The sequence below is a fragment of the Elaeis guineensis genome, chromosome 11, assembly GCF_000442705.2.
Source record: "Elaeis guineensis isolate ETL-2024a chromosome 11, EG11, whole genome shotgun sequence".
In the NCBI taxonomy this organism is placed as follows: Eukaryota; Viridiplantae; Streptophyta; class Magnoliopsida; order Arecales; family Arecaceae; genus Elaeis; species Elaeis guineensis.
The window spans coordinates 84,723,166-84,738,420 of NC_026003.2; the positions used below are offsets into that span (position 1 = coordinate 84,723,166).

Sequence of the window (15,255 nt, forward strand, 5' to 3'; positions counted from 1 at the left end):
GATCCTGCATAGTAGTGATTCTAAATCACCCCCACTCAAATTATTACCCTATCTAGTGATGGGATATCTGTTTTTGAGGTTGGGAATCCAAGATCACCTCGGGATAGTGATCTTGGGCTGAAATGTGAGGACAAAATTATCTCACAGTTCAGCAGAAAAAATTTGTGTACCAATATACCATTATATATTATATCAATATTGTATATATGATATTATATTATATTGATATTATAGATTTTATTTATGATATATATTGTATTATAACGTATTATTAATCATATTATTATCATATTATTATTTAATTATAATTTTAAATTATGGTAGAAATATATTATTGTACTTTATATCTATATAATGAAATTATTTAATATATTATTTCTATTTGCCCTATTTTCCTACTAAAAATAAATATTAGTATAAAAAATAATATATTATAAGTATAAATAAAATATTAATTCCATAATAATAATTGATATATCTCTATGGGATTAATAATTTATAGGACTAATAAATATATTTTTATGAAATATATTAATAAATATATTAATATTTATTATAATATATTTTATATGATTGATAAATATATTTTTATGGAATATATTAGGGATAGTTTTAGTTTTATATGGTCAGTGATCTTAGATTTTTATGGAATACCAATAGGTTACTCATGGATACTAGAAAATCTTTAATCACTGAATTTAGCATACCAAACACGGTGATCTTAGATCACTGGGGATTAGATTACTCTAAGATAAAGATCGGATCCCATTTGGGTCACCAAACACCACCTTAGGTTTAGAGAAGAGCTCAATAGTTCATGAAAAACCATAAATTGAATTGTCCAATTCAGAAGAATACATTGTAAAATGACCATGATACATTTTTTATATTTCATAAAAACTTTGATATTTAATATGGTTTCACATTTTCTTAGAACATTTTATTTATACTCTCAAGGAAACTCATATTGTTACTACAATGCAAGCAAGGCCATTTATACCCTTGCTGATAATTTGGATGAGGCCACTTGTCAACCTTGTCAATAATGCAAATGAGGCCATTCACATCCTCAAGGTGCACCACCATTCCACTTGGCCAAGGATCTAAATATACCACTGAGTTAGGGGTTCCTTGTCAATATCGAGTGTGGTTACTCATATTGCCAGGCCGAGGGTCCACACTTATCCTTGTTGATAACCTAGATGAGGTCACAAACAACACATTTGTCAATAGATCAAGTAGGAGTGGCAATCGGGTTAAGTTGGACAAGATATTGGTTGGGTTGGATATAGGATAGATTAAAAATTGGTTAACTTGAACCTGACCTATTTATTAAGCAGGTCAAAAATCTAGACACAAATTAGACCATGTTACTAAACAGGTTGGAAATGCAAGACAAAATCTTGGAAACTTGGATTTTAAAAGCAGTTACTTGGAAGTATATGTTGTGCAATAGGCAAACCTTCTTGTTTGATAGAAAAGGATCCCATGATCCTAAACCCTTATTTGCAATAATAGGTGGTCCCTCACCTCATAATTAAATAAATATCAGCAAGTATTTTTCCATGAGTATGGGAGTTTGTTGCTGTATGAGACTCGGGTTCAAAACCATACATGGAGCTTCCACCTCATACAACTCCTCTAGAGATGGAGGTAGGCCCAGCCCAAGCTTATGCGGTTAGTTGTCGTGCCTTTTCTGGGATGCATTCTTGTCTTCAAAAAATTTTGAGCAAGAGGTCAAAGTCAATCCTGTATCATTTATCTCATTTCTATCCTTGAATATTATGGATTTTATCAATAAGTAGTGTTGCTCCAATCCAATACCTAACAATAAGATGCTATGGTACCGATCCAAAAGACAGAGTGTTTTTATGACTTTCAAAGCAAAAAACACAGGAGTGTTTGGTAGCCTCATCTAAAAAGTGCTTCTATAAGAAAGAAAAAGTCAAAAAAATGGTTTTAGAAGCTAGAAAACCTAGCATCTAGCTTCTTTTTCTGCTTCTTCTGCTGCTTCTTCACCCCCTCCATTTCCCTCCTTAACCAATCATTATTCAGCATTCCTTTATTCATAGTCTTGGTATAGCTGTTTACTAGATCTATCATAATGGTTGGTTGTTTCCACCCTCTTAATTAGGTTGGTTTCGAGCAGGATTTTTTGAACCATCCTGAACCGGATGGTTCAGGCCATGCCGAACTGTACCGGTGGGAAACTGGTTCGGTTCCGGCATACAAAATGGCACGATGGAGTCTCAGAGGGAGGGAGAAGAAATAGAGGAAGAGAGAGAGGGGGGAGGAGAGGGAGAGCAAGAGAGGGCCTCCGGCAGAAAAAATAGAGGAAGAGAGAGAGGGGAGGAGAGGGAGAGCAAGAGAGGGCCTCTGACGGCCGTCGGAGGCTGTCGGAGGCCATCGAGCTATATCAAGCTCGATAATGGTGGAGGGAGGGAAGGAGAGAGAGTGGGAGACAGGAAGATTGAGGTTATCGGATCATCGGAGGGATGCCAATGCTGATGCAACTTCTCCGATGGCTGGCGAGTGAGCGTCGAGGGCGGTCGAGGCCGGACGAGCCAAGGACAGCCTCCACCCTCCTCCCATGCGGAATAGGGGTTCGTCCTTGTTCCGTGTTTTCTTGGATTTTTAATGGGTGAAGTCTGCAACCAAGTTGCCGACTTCGCCTTATTTTTTATAAAAAAAATTTTGTTGAAGTCGGCAAATCATTTGTAGACTTTAGTCAATTTTTTTTAAAAAAATAAGGTGAAGTCGGCAACTACGTTGCCGACTTCATCTGTTATAACCAAAAAAAAAGAAAAATCGAAATAGGGCCCCTTGTTTTGAATTCGACCTCCGCCCTCCTCCGACCTCAGCTGCTCTCCGCTCCCTCGGAGCTTGCGGTGGCATCGCTACTTGTTCGAAGGCCTCCGAGGGCCTCCGGTGATTCGATGAGTTCTCCGCCTCTCTTTTCTTCCCTCTGGCTTTATCGAGCTCGAAAAGAGCTCGGACGGTGTTAGAGGCCTTCTCTTCCTCTCCCTCTCCCCCCTTTCTCCATCTCCCTCTCTTCCTCTCCTTCTCCCCCCCTTCCTCTCTTCTCCCTCTGCCCTTCTCTGTCATGTCGATTCATGCCAGTCCGGTCCGGTATGGATCCTTATCAACTTGTAACGCCGGCCGACTGGCATGGGTCTCGCTTTCGGCTCTGAGAACTTTGGTTTCAAGTATGGTTGGTTGAGTCCATTACTGAACAAGGTAGACTTATTTATATGTAGTACATCCATTTATTGAAGAAATTACGTGACAATCAAGAAGTACCCACCTCATTTGAATTCAACAAAGATACCTAAAAATTCAAATTCCTTAAGAATAAAAGTTAATTTTCCAATTTAGTACAAATTACAGATTTTTACAATTCAGCATATATTGAAAACCATGACTGAAGTAGTTCACTTGAAATTCTCACGTTATTTTAGAGGCAAAAGAACCCAAAGTCAGATTTAGAGGCAAAAAGGCCATAATAAGGGTTTGCCTTTCACATCAATGCATGCCTTTGGTTCCATTTGTCGGTATGGTCCTTGCCTTCTTGGTAAATCACAAACCATACGAAGCCCCTCTTTTTATGCCCTTGGTTTTCAATAGTTTGACCTTCAGTTATATACATTAAATTTGTCTTAACAAGTTAGTTTTAGCTGAAATTGTAAAACCAATTATTTTTGGAATGTTTCCAACCTTGATTGAAATGCTTATGTTTTGGTTTTAGAGATTTCGAATTGTTCTCAGATGCATGCTATAAAGTGTAAACCTTTCCTCTTATGTTGATTGTTGAGGGTTGTAGATCATCTTGTTCTAGCTGTCATCCATGTTAATATGTATATGGGGGACCATGTGGTGTATTAGTCTTACCATTTGGTATTATTCTTAGGAAGCCATTTACTAATATTTATATTGGTCGATAAGTATCATGTGTTGGTGTAGTGGGCTATCATTGCCATGATACATACCATGTCATTCCAATGCTTGCCACACACTTGGATGGTTATGGGCCATTTATTGCAATGTAGCTTATAACATGGTAATGCTGCTGAATCGTGCACGTTAAGTGGTAAAAAAAAAAAATACATTGGTGATAATAAGGTTTTAAATCCCATGGGATGAGGTTATCCCGATTTTTTCATGGAATGGATGCATGGCCGTCCCACCCTATCCCTATATTTGGGATAGGGGATGTTTCAAGGTGTCCCGATTGGGATGCTGGGACGTTAGCGAGATGGTCATGTCCCGACACATGAAATCATGGTATTCCGTACCAGTCTGAACTAGTCGGTACACCTCGTACCGTACCATACCGATGGAAAATCGGTTCGGTTCAGATCATATTTTTGGAAAATGGCCTGAACCGGATCGAATCGGTCGGTTTGGTATGGTATTGGCCCGAATTGCTTGAAACTGGACAGTTTGGTCCGATTCGATATGGTTCGGTACCGATTCAGTCTAGTTTGGTTTGGCTTTCATTCTTTTTTTTCCATTGGATGGGATTTTTTTCGATTTTTTTATTGTCAATACAGTACAGTCCGGTATCGGCTAACAACTGGCATGGGTTTCAGTACCGAGTTTGCGAACCTTGCATGGGATGGGTACCCCGCCCCGCTGTCCAATCACCCCTATAAGAGCTTGTGTGGATGGGAAATGGTTGGGTAAATTGTCTATGATAGAAACTAGGGGTGCCCATTGGTTAGATAGGGTTAGGTCTATCCTACTCACCCAACTCGATATTGGGTTAAGAGCCCTTGACTGATACCCACCCGCAGGTGATTTGGGATCACCCATTTGATCCCAACCTAACATATTTTGTGGCTTAATTCTTAATGAACCCAACCTATCAAACCCAATCTATCCAGTTGTTTACTGGTTCATTTTCCAAAATAATTTTTAGACGACTATTGTGAAGAAAGGACTGGGCATTCAAAAAAAAAAAATCTTGCCTAAGATCATGACTCAACTTGATCTAAATTGTTTCAACACAGATAGAGTCTAGTGTCATGGCTCAAGTTGGGTCAAAGCTTTGACCCAAGGTTTGTAATCTTGGTACTAGGTATTGTATACATTACTAGTTCAGTACAGTACAGGTTGGTATAGTACGGTATGCACCTCATATCAAAACAAACATCCAACCATTTTTCTCACTTTTTATCTTGATAAATCTTGGTATGGGTTCTTGCACCTCAATATGGGTCAATACGCACCTTGGTTGCCTTGGTACAGGGCAGCAGGGGGCAAGTACAGGGCAGTATGGGACCTGTACCAACCTGAACATGAGTTCGGTTCTAACCCTGCATGGTACAGTGTGCACTATACCAAGTGGTTCGAGGTGGTACAACAGTTCATGTTTTGACTCATACCTAGCTCATTTAAAGTTTGTGTCAAAGACTTGGACCCATACTTGACCCTAACTAAAAAAAAATCCTTGACCTAGACCCAGCTCAAATTGGGTTGGATCGGGTCACGTTTTTGGCCCGGGTCAACTTTTGCCACCCTGATAGCAAGGAACGTACATGTATCTCACCTTAGATGTTTTTGGAGGCATAAAATTGATTATTTTCCTGCAAGATGGACTGTATATAGGTTAGGAGTCTAAATTTCAAGCAAGTGATTCTGATGTAATAAAAGGAGAATGATCATGGCATCATGCCTAAACCATCATTTTCCCTTTGGACTTGCTTGTCAAATTTTCCCATAGCAATCTTTTCTATAAAGTCTGAACTGCTGAACACTCTGTTGCAGTGAACTGAGTTACTATTATTGCTGATGAATGTTTGACCATTTAACCTCTATGTAATTACCTGTTAATTATGATTTTATATATTTCATGTTCAAGTCTTCTCAGGATATTTGCTCTGTTTATGATGAACTGCAAATATTGTAGCAAGCACTTGTATATTCCTAACTTCAAATAAATATGCATCTTCATATTTAAGAGTGCACAAGAGACCTTAGTAACGGACAAACAGCATGTCAGTGCTGCTAAATTGAAACAACTAGCATGTAGGACAAATCAGTATGATGGATATTAGATGGTTCTTATGTTTGGATAGCTAAAAGCTCAAATTTCTTGCTTTCTGAACTTTTAGTGGAGCTTGCATCCTTTTCTATCATTATAGTGTCTTAAATTGATGTTACATCACAAGACTTCTGATCCATTATTATTTAGTTTAGCATGTTTAAGTGTTTCTTAATTTCTGCTCATTGTTCTCTGTTTTTTGGTAGGTGGATATATTCCGTGGGTTTACTTTGCCAGATGCTCCATCTTTTAAACAAGTTTTTGGTGGACAGTTAATTGGACAGGCATGATTTAACTGACCTCTTGCATTATATGTTTTCCTATGCATCAGAAACTTTTGTTTAAATTTTATGTTCACTTAATGAGTTAATGTAGTATTATGTGAATGTCAAATTATGAAATTGATATCCAATAGACCATTCTTGTCCATAAATATTACTTAGAGAATTAACATCCATGGATTCAAAAATATGCTACGCTAGCAACCATATCCATGAGTATGGTCGATAAGTCTTGTCTTAGAACTGACTAGGCCATGGTTTTTGTCCCCAAATAATATCTCTGGGTATTTGCTCTGGATAGAGTTTAAGTACATGCATTTTGGAGGGCGATTTGTATCTTATGTAGTTAACTAGGATACTCAAACATTTTTTGATTGACAATGAGAGTTGGGGGGATTTAATTTCTATTCCTTCCCCCCTTAATACATACAACTAAAATCTGAATGATACATAAGATAAAAACTTCACCTCCATAGCACATTATTGCTAACTTGCTATGGCGTATATACACTTACAGAATTACTGTTGTTGGTAATGTGTTAAAAATAATATCTGAGTTGAGGATTATAAATGTGTTTTAAAATATGACTGCAACAACAGGTGATTGATCATCTGTTGCCTCAGACAGTCATAGAGATAATGTTAGAAATGATTTTTAATAATGTTGTATTGTTTATGCCAACATAATGTTTGGAAAACCAGTTTGTACGGGACACAGCGTACCAATCCTAAAGCAGCATGCGGGGTTTCAGCCTAGGAAATACTACCCATATGTCCCATACCATTCAAACTGACCCTGGATCAAGCTGCTTGAGCTGGATCAAGTAGTTCGAGGCAGATCAAAGTTGGTTCACCCCATGTGAATGCCAAATTGATGCCCAAATTGAGTGTTACTGTTTCATTCTGCTTGGCAATGGTTTTTAGCGGGGAAAAAGACTTTTCCCCATCATTTGTAGGTGGAAACAAGCAAAGGGAGATCCTAGGGCTATGCCAATCTTCAAAGGATTCAACCTTGGCTTTTCAAATTTCAAGGTTATGACAACTATGTTTTTATCCAAATTTGAGTTGAAGGAAAGCAAACAATAACAAATCAATTTGTAAATGTAAACTTGAGGAATTCAATTCAGAATGAGGTAGAAATCAGCCTTTATTTAGATGTTGAACTCAATGCAACAGATGGATATTCTAATATAAGGATTCCCACCAATTGTTTGTTCAACAAGAAGAGAAACCTAGAATCCTTACTTTGTCTCTCATGACTTTTATCTAATATACCACATCTCCTCAGAAAACCTTAATGCTGTTCCTAATTGCTCAAATAAATCCGATTCTAATGTAAAAGAATAGTTCCGTGTCTCAAGCATTCCTTCAGAGCAGAATGCACTATGGAAAAGGCAAGAGAAGAAAAGAAAACCCAATTGTCTTCTCATAACTTGAGATGATTGTTAGGATAAACCAAGGATTGCGGAATCATCCTGAACTTCTTGGTTTGGGGAGTACAAAGCTATGACGGTGGTGGATTGGGACGGTTGTCACAATTGAAACGGGAAACCGGAAAAGGAGGGGGAAGTGGAAGAAGGAAAAAGAGGTAAAAAGAGGGAGGGAGAGGGGGGTGGGGAGGGAAGGAGGGCGGAACCCCTCCTTCGGCCCTCCAATAGGCGTGGCAGCCCTCCGGCGGCCTTGATGGCCCTCTGGTGACCTCCGGAGATCCTCTCTCCCTCTTCTTCCCTCTCCTCTTCTCCCTCTTTTTCCTCTCTTCCATTCTCTCTCCATGCTCTTTGCTGTGTCAATTGGGCCCAACATGGAACAGCATGGGGGCGTATCAAACCAGCTGATTGGTCCAGCCCTCGTACTAGCACAGCAAACCTTGGGATAAACTTTATTGTGAATGACTGCTTGGATGACATCCAAAATGGCCAACCTGTAAGTTCTCTTCCACTATTATGATTACGAACTAAAAAACCATAAGGCTGTCCAATGACATGGTAAACTTTAATTTTGTCTTTCACTGAATCATTGTTATAGTGTATGTTTTTCTCCTTCATTGTTATGCCCCTCTTTGACTGCACATATGAAGGAAACTTTCCAAAGGTTTTGTTAGCAAGTTAGGACCCTAGTTAAAGGCTAATTCTCATAAAGAGGACCACATACATGCCTGACAACTTTTCTCCCCTTTTTAATGCCTATGTGAGTTTCATTTTTGAAATCTCATGTTAATCAACAAGGGAAAGAAGCTAACAGAAAAGATATGTATGATGCTCCTTTTCTGTCTATTATTCCTGATATTAATTAAATTCATGTTATCTTGAATATGAAACACGGGTAATTATAAGACTATATGCCCTGCCAAAGGGACTTAAAATAAAATTCCTGGTTTATTTTGAGTAAAATCATATCTAGGAATAACTAGGTTCAGAACTTTGAAATGTAAAATAAAGATATTCAAATAACGGATTTCAGTTATATTAAGTCGATATGTAAACATGTTACTTATAATAGTTATATATAGTATTGATCCATCAAAATCTAATTATATTCAGCAACCTGATTATATTTCAATTATTAATTTTACTTGTATGTTATAAATGTATTTTTGATTCCTAATTATGTGATTTTATGTGAATATCATAAAATCAATATCATAAAGCACACAACCTCTTTAATCATTAGGAAGAAAAATAAACACTACTACTTTTACTGACCGATGAATTTTATAGGGGCATTCAGTTTGCTGATTTGCATTTCTTCTTGTGATTGCTGAAGTTTTGTATATTTTTTTTGGAGAATTATCACCTTCTAATACTTTATTTTTAGCATGACAAAATGGATGAAATTTGCGGTATGAAACAAATCTTCCATTTCTCTATGAGATTCATACAACCTTCTCAAACACTTGGTTCATGCAGGCATTAGCAGCAGCATCAAAGACTGTGGATTGCCTTAAATTTGTGCATAGTTTGCATGTGTATTTTCTTGTGGCTGGAGATAATAACTGTAAGTGGACTTTGTGTTTTGTTATATCTACTTGCATATTATGATTTAACCATTCATGCATCTCATGCTCTATATAGCTTGTTATACACTAGACTCAAGTTCTATATTGTGATTGTGCAAGCTGTTTGTTTTTCTGTATACGTTGCTGATACTTTGTTTCTGTATATGTTGCTGGTATCTGTTTCTTCCTTTCGTGTGTCGAGAATTATTCATTCAAATATATAATTGGTCTGGATATTTAACTCATTGAACTATGACTTTCAATTTTATAGATAGTTTTTGACTTTTCATAGATGCAAATGATAATGATGCAACTTATTATATTATTTTGCTTCTGAAACATCAGCTCTGTGTTTCTGACTTTCTGCTGTAGTTAGTAGACACATGACTCCGCAGAGGATAAGATCTGCATATGAGTGATGGCAGGTGAAAGAGGAGGAGGAAGGATCTGAAACCTTTTCTGGATTAAAAGGAGGGTAGAGATGGTTATCCAAGAGTCTATGGGCTGATGTATGATAGTTGGGTTCTAGAGCAAGAGGACTAGGAAAAGGATATCTCATACTTCAGGAATTCAGATCAGGTCATTCTTCAATTACTAGACATAAAGTCTAAAAGAAGTCTGTATATTTATAATAAATAAAACAAAGATCAAGGAATTCGAGGGAGATTATTGTGCATCAGGATGTTACATTCAGACTAGAACCTCCAGAGTTCTTATTGTTTTGTGTCGAACATTGAGCTTAACATCGTCATATCCAACTCAGTTTTTGCTTTGCAGTGAATCCAATGGTCAATGAGAAAACTATTGGTAGGTGTTATAGCCCAAAGCCCAGCCCAGCAGATCAAAGCCCAAAAAAAAAAAAAAAAAAAAAAAAAAAAAAAAAAAAAAAAAAAAAAAAAAAAAACAGAGCAGGGAGACTCCGGATCGGAGTCTTCCTCTTCTCCGATCAAGAATCGGAGTCCTAGGGCCATTGAAAGACCCTAGGACGAGCTCTATAAGAACCCTTCCCCTCTCCTCTATGGGTAGACCCTGCAGCCACCGATGATTGCCGGAGATTTTTCTCCGATTTTCCCGATTGAAGCCGCGGCCTCCTATTCTTGTGCTCGCCGGAAAACAGAGGCCGAAGACGCCGTCGGAGCTCAGGTAAGGCTCCAACCTTTCTTCCTCTCCTTCTTCCGTTTCCCCTCTGGCCCCAAACATCATTGTCGGTCGCCGACTTTGCCGGAAATCGAGAAGAAAATGATGCCCTGTTTTTCCCCTGTTCGGCCGAGTCATCTTTCACCCTTTTCCGACCATCGACGCCGTCGTTTGCGGCATCTCACCCTTAGGTTTGGACCCCCACCCCTCTATCTGTCTTTTCCGAAAGTCATGGCCGCCGGTGATAGGCCAATGACCGGAGAAATCCGTGGAAAGGAGGCGGTCCCCTGTTTTTCGTTTTTTTCTAAATCTCCCGCCGGCCGAGCCTCACTGCCGGCATTCTGTTGCTCCCTGCTGTCGGCCGCCGTTGCCGGACCATCGACCGTGCCGCTGCAGCCCGCCGGACCACGGGCGACGCCCCTCTGTTCCCCTCCCGTTCGGCCAAAGAAGAGGAAAGAAGAAGAAGAAGAAGAAGAAGAAGGAAAAGAAAAAGAAAAAGAAAAGAAGAAGAAGGAAAAGAAAAGAAAAAGAAAAGAAAAAGAAGAAAAAAAAAAGGAAAAGAAAAAAAAAAGAGAGAGAGAAAAGAAAAGAAAAATTATTAAATTAATTAATAAATAATGATATAAATAATAAAATATGAGAAAGAGAGTTTCTCTCTCTTTCCTCTCTCTTCAGCCTGAACTGGTATTTTCTCTCTCTAGAATTGGACTTTCTCTCTCTACTTTCTCTCTCTAGAATTCTCTCCCTAGATTATTTCTTTCTCCTAAGATTTCTAGAATTTTGAGAAGAATGACAATGAGTTTAAATGATCCTCGTGATGGATTTTTGATCCGTGATCGTCGGACGGTACACCGACATCCACTTTGATCAGATCAAGTATTTTTAGATTTTATTTCTCATGATCTTATTGAATTGTCCACATGATAATCTTAGCATGATTTGATCTGATCGATCGAATTTGTTGAATCATATTGTCTGAAGAATTCAAGATGAATTTTCTCTCTCTAGAATTTTCTCTCTCTAAAATATTCTCTCTCTTGATTGATTCTCTCTCTAAAAAAAAAGGTTAGTGAATGAAGAAATTTCTTTTAATAAGTCTGATCTGATTCTAATGAAGAACCCTGATCCATGATTGTCAGACAACGTACTGGCACCCACTCTAATCAGACCATGAATCTTTAGATTTGATCATCCATGATTTCGATCTAGCCATGACTTGATTTGATCACATTGATTTCACCAATCGAGATATTGGACCCATCGTAATGTTGGATTGTGTCACCTGATCAATTCGAATTGTACCTCATGAATTCTCTCTCCTCTGATTTTCTCTCTCCACTTGATTTTATGAAATCGATGAAGAAACCTTGGTCCTATCACTTCGAATCCGATTTGATCTGATAGTCAAACTTTGGATCGTTTAGGTCCTAATTAGATTTTGATTAGATGAAATTAGATGATCGGACCCAATCTAAACCGTTGAAATATAGAATTCGTATTCTTTCTAATTATTCAAATTGATTCTGTATAGGATTGTGGATGTTTGATCATGGGATATCGCGATATGATCTACGAACAGAATTTTTGGAAGAAAATTTATAGAATTTTATGGATTTATTGGAATGCGTTCGAGGTAAGTAATGTTTCACCTTTTCTAGATTCATCGGCAAATTATAGTGTATTCTTCTGACATGATTTGTGAAACGATGCATGAATTGGATGAATGGTATTTTTGTTATGAAAATATCTTATTTGAAATGTTATGATGAAGCATGATTGAATATATTGATTTCATAATGCATTATATTGATTGATTTCGATACTACATGATTATATGTTTTATTATCGAAATTAGAATATGAAACATGATTTATGAAGAATTATGATATAAGAAACAATAAGAATTGACAACCTGACTGTGTTGAGGACCCCGCCAACGGGGGCATATACGTTGGCAATTGACTGTCCTAAGGATTTATGTCGCCAGTAAGACCAGCGACATGTCGCCAGATAGACCAGCAACAAAACCGCCAGTTAGACCAGCGGTTCCAAAGGACTTGGCTGCCAGATGATTCGCAGCCCACCGCAAGCAGATACGCGGTATTATGACCCTGCCACAGGGATAATATGGTCATAGCTCATGGTTGACGAAAAGAAATTGAAAAACAAAAGAAATTGAAATTCCGAAAGAAACTTGAAATTTCGAAAAAGAAATGAATTTGGCATGAATTATATTGCATAATTGAAATTGATTTCGAATTGATGAACTCTATATGCTTATTTTCTATAAATGATTATTTACTTATATGCCTGATGAAATCTGTTGAGAAGTGATCGTTGCTTACTGGGCTGTCTAGCTCATTACCTCTTATTTTACTGTTTTTACAGATGTTGAGGAATTAAGATGATACAAGATATGAATAGAGGAGTGATCAGAAGCAGAATCTTCGTACTTTTATTTTAGGTTGGAAGGCTTATTGAATTTGATACAAAGCCTTTGAATTATTGTTGAATTTATTGAGATATTAAAAAAAAAAAAAATTATTTAACTGTTTGTGAAGATATCATGATGAGATGCCTTGCATGCTTATGGAAAAAGTATTCTATAAGTATGCGGCGGTTGCCATGACCCTCGATTCAAAATCTCGGGTCGGGGGCGTGACAGTAGGTGACTCAAAAATAAAGAAAAGAAAATATAGAGATGACTGTACAGAGATATGGCGCAACAAGAAGAAAATAGATGGAAGTGGGAAACAACTGTAGCAGGCATTCAGCTTTATTACTGATTTTAAATTAAGCCAAACTCAGTCGTTATGGTCTGCCGCATTACTCACTTTAATTGCCCAACTGGTTCCTTTTTAATTTTTATTTCCCATAAGGAGTAATGGGGCATATAATAAGAGAAACTAGACTTCATATTTGATGCCCAAAACGGCTCTCTGTGAAAATCCAAAATTTTGCCCAACAAAGAAAAGAAAATAGAAAGAATAAACATCCCCCAAAGATTTTCCTGATAACTTCGAGGAGGATATAAACTTCACTAAACCCCAACACCCAACCCTGCACCAAAAAATGGGGAAAAAGAGTAGTGGAGACTCCTAGTAGTTTCAGGCTATTGAAGAATCACTTTGAGAGAATAAATTTGAAAGTACTTGAAATATTAAAACTGAAACTAATTTTTCCTATCATAAGTAAAATGTAAGCTTATTATCAAGTTTGTGATCTCCTAAGAGTACACCAGCATCAAGAAACTGCAGTTATATTTAGAATAAAATACCATGTAACAAAAGAAAAAGATTAGTTTATTCCAAGATTTAAACTCTCAATTGCCAAACTCATGAAGATCGTAGGCTGGACAATAGAGTATCTTACCATGCCATGTAGTCATGTGCCAATGGTTGTGAGATAGAAAATGGGTCTGTGTGGTGCAATGTCAAATAGGCATGCATTGATGTAGACTGGCATGGACTGACCGTGGTATGGCATTTTATTCTGTGTCAATACCTGTCCAATAGAATACATTCCTAATGTTATGGACTAGCAAGGTACTTACATTGTTGACTTCTGAATACTTAAAATTTATCCCCTTTTACATGAGCTACTTAAAAGCTGTAGCAGTGTCATGCCAATTAACTATTCTGCTGTCTTCAGGAAATATTCAAAGCTATTTGGCTTTGAATTTAATTTCCGAAGATAAATATTAGCACACATAAAAATAGTTGGATGCCTCATGCCCTATGCAAGAGTTAACAATTTGACTTTTTCTTAGACTTTCATGACCAAACATTAGCACAAGATTCAAGTTGTAGATTACCTGTGCCTTCCTTAGAATATGACACTGGTTATTTCGACCAACTGATCAAGATCTCCCTTCATGTTTGAGCAATTCTATTATTATCTTCTTTTCCAAAAAGAAAATCTTGATAGCCCATAGGTTTCATTAGACATGATGCAGCTGCTTAATTAGGTTAGTAGCATCTTGGCACTGGAGGCATCAAAACCCTAACATTGATCTCGCAAAGATTCAAAATGAAGAAGTTGCTCAAAGTCAGATCAGGCAAACAACTGATCTTGTATGGTGGCCTTAACATAGGATGGCTGTATTGCCTGTCCATGATCCAGGAAACAAGCATACTTTGTGTAATGAAATAACTTGAAATTATTGCCATAGTCATGTAAATGGGCTGATAAACAATCAGTCTTGATCAGATCGAGCTAAAACTGTTGCATGAAACTCTATTTTAGTGGAAAATTGATCAATTTCAATCTGTTCCATTGAAACTGGCAAAAATAAAAGCAACTCCATAAAACAAGAGGCTGCATGAAATTTCAACCTACCTTCAGCCATTCTTTGTTACATGCTCCCCTTGCTTATTTTTCACATGCAGAAGCCATATTTATTTCTTACTCAACTCTTCCAAGACTCATATGGGTATGGGCAAAATCTCATGTTGCATTGATTGAAAACCAAAATATGGCAGGAAGAACCCAAAACTTTTTAGTTGATCAAAAAGTAGAAACTATATATTTTGGATTGACTAAAAACTTAAATGTAATTTTCTTTTTTTGTACTTTTAATTGGATTCATGTGCATTTTCATAAATTTGCGAATAATAAAATTATTCAGGGCAGAACGACTATTTCTTAACCACAGTTTTGATAAATTTTAAAAATAAGTGAAACCAATGTTTATCCGTTTGGATGTATTTTTAATTGTCATTAATTAGGAGATAATCTGCATGCGCCCCTATTTAATAATCTGAAACAACAAATTTATTTTTTATGTTTAATAGAAATGA

At 37.3% G+C, this 15,255-nt stretch overlaps 1 protein-coding gene across 1 annotated transcript in view; it reads left to right on the plus strand.

The window, feature by feature from the left end:
• LOC105034433 (acyl-CoA hydrolase 2) overlaps positions 1–15,255 on the plus strand; it is a 100,397-nt gene that overhangs the window by 37,143 nt on the left and 47,999 nt on the right. The window contains exons 7-8 of the mRNA XM_010909596.4: positions 6,250–6,327; positions 9,231–9,318. Of these exons, the coding sequence (XP_010907898.1) occupies positions 6,250–6,327; positions 9,231–9,318 (166 nt within the window). The remainder of the gene's footprint in view (positions 1–6,249; positions 6,328–9,230; positions 9,319–15,255) is intronic.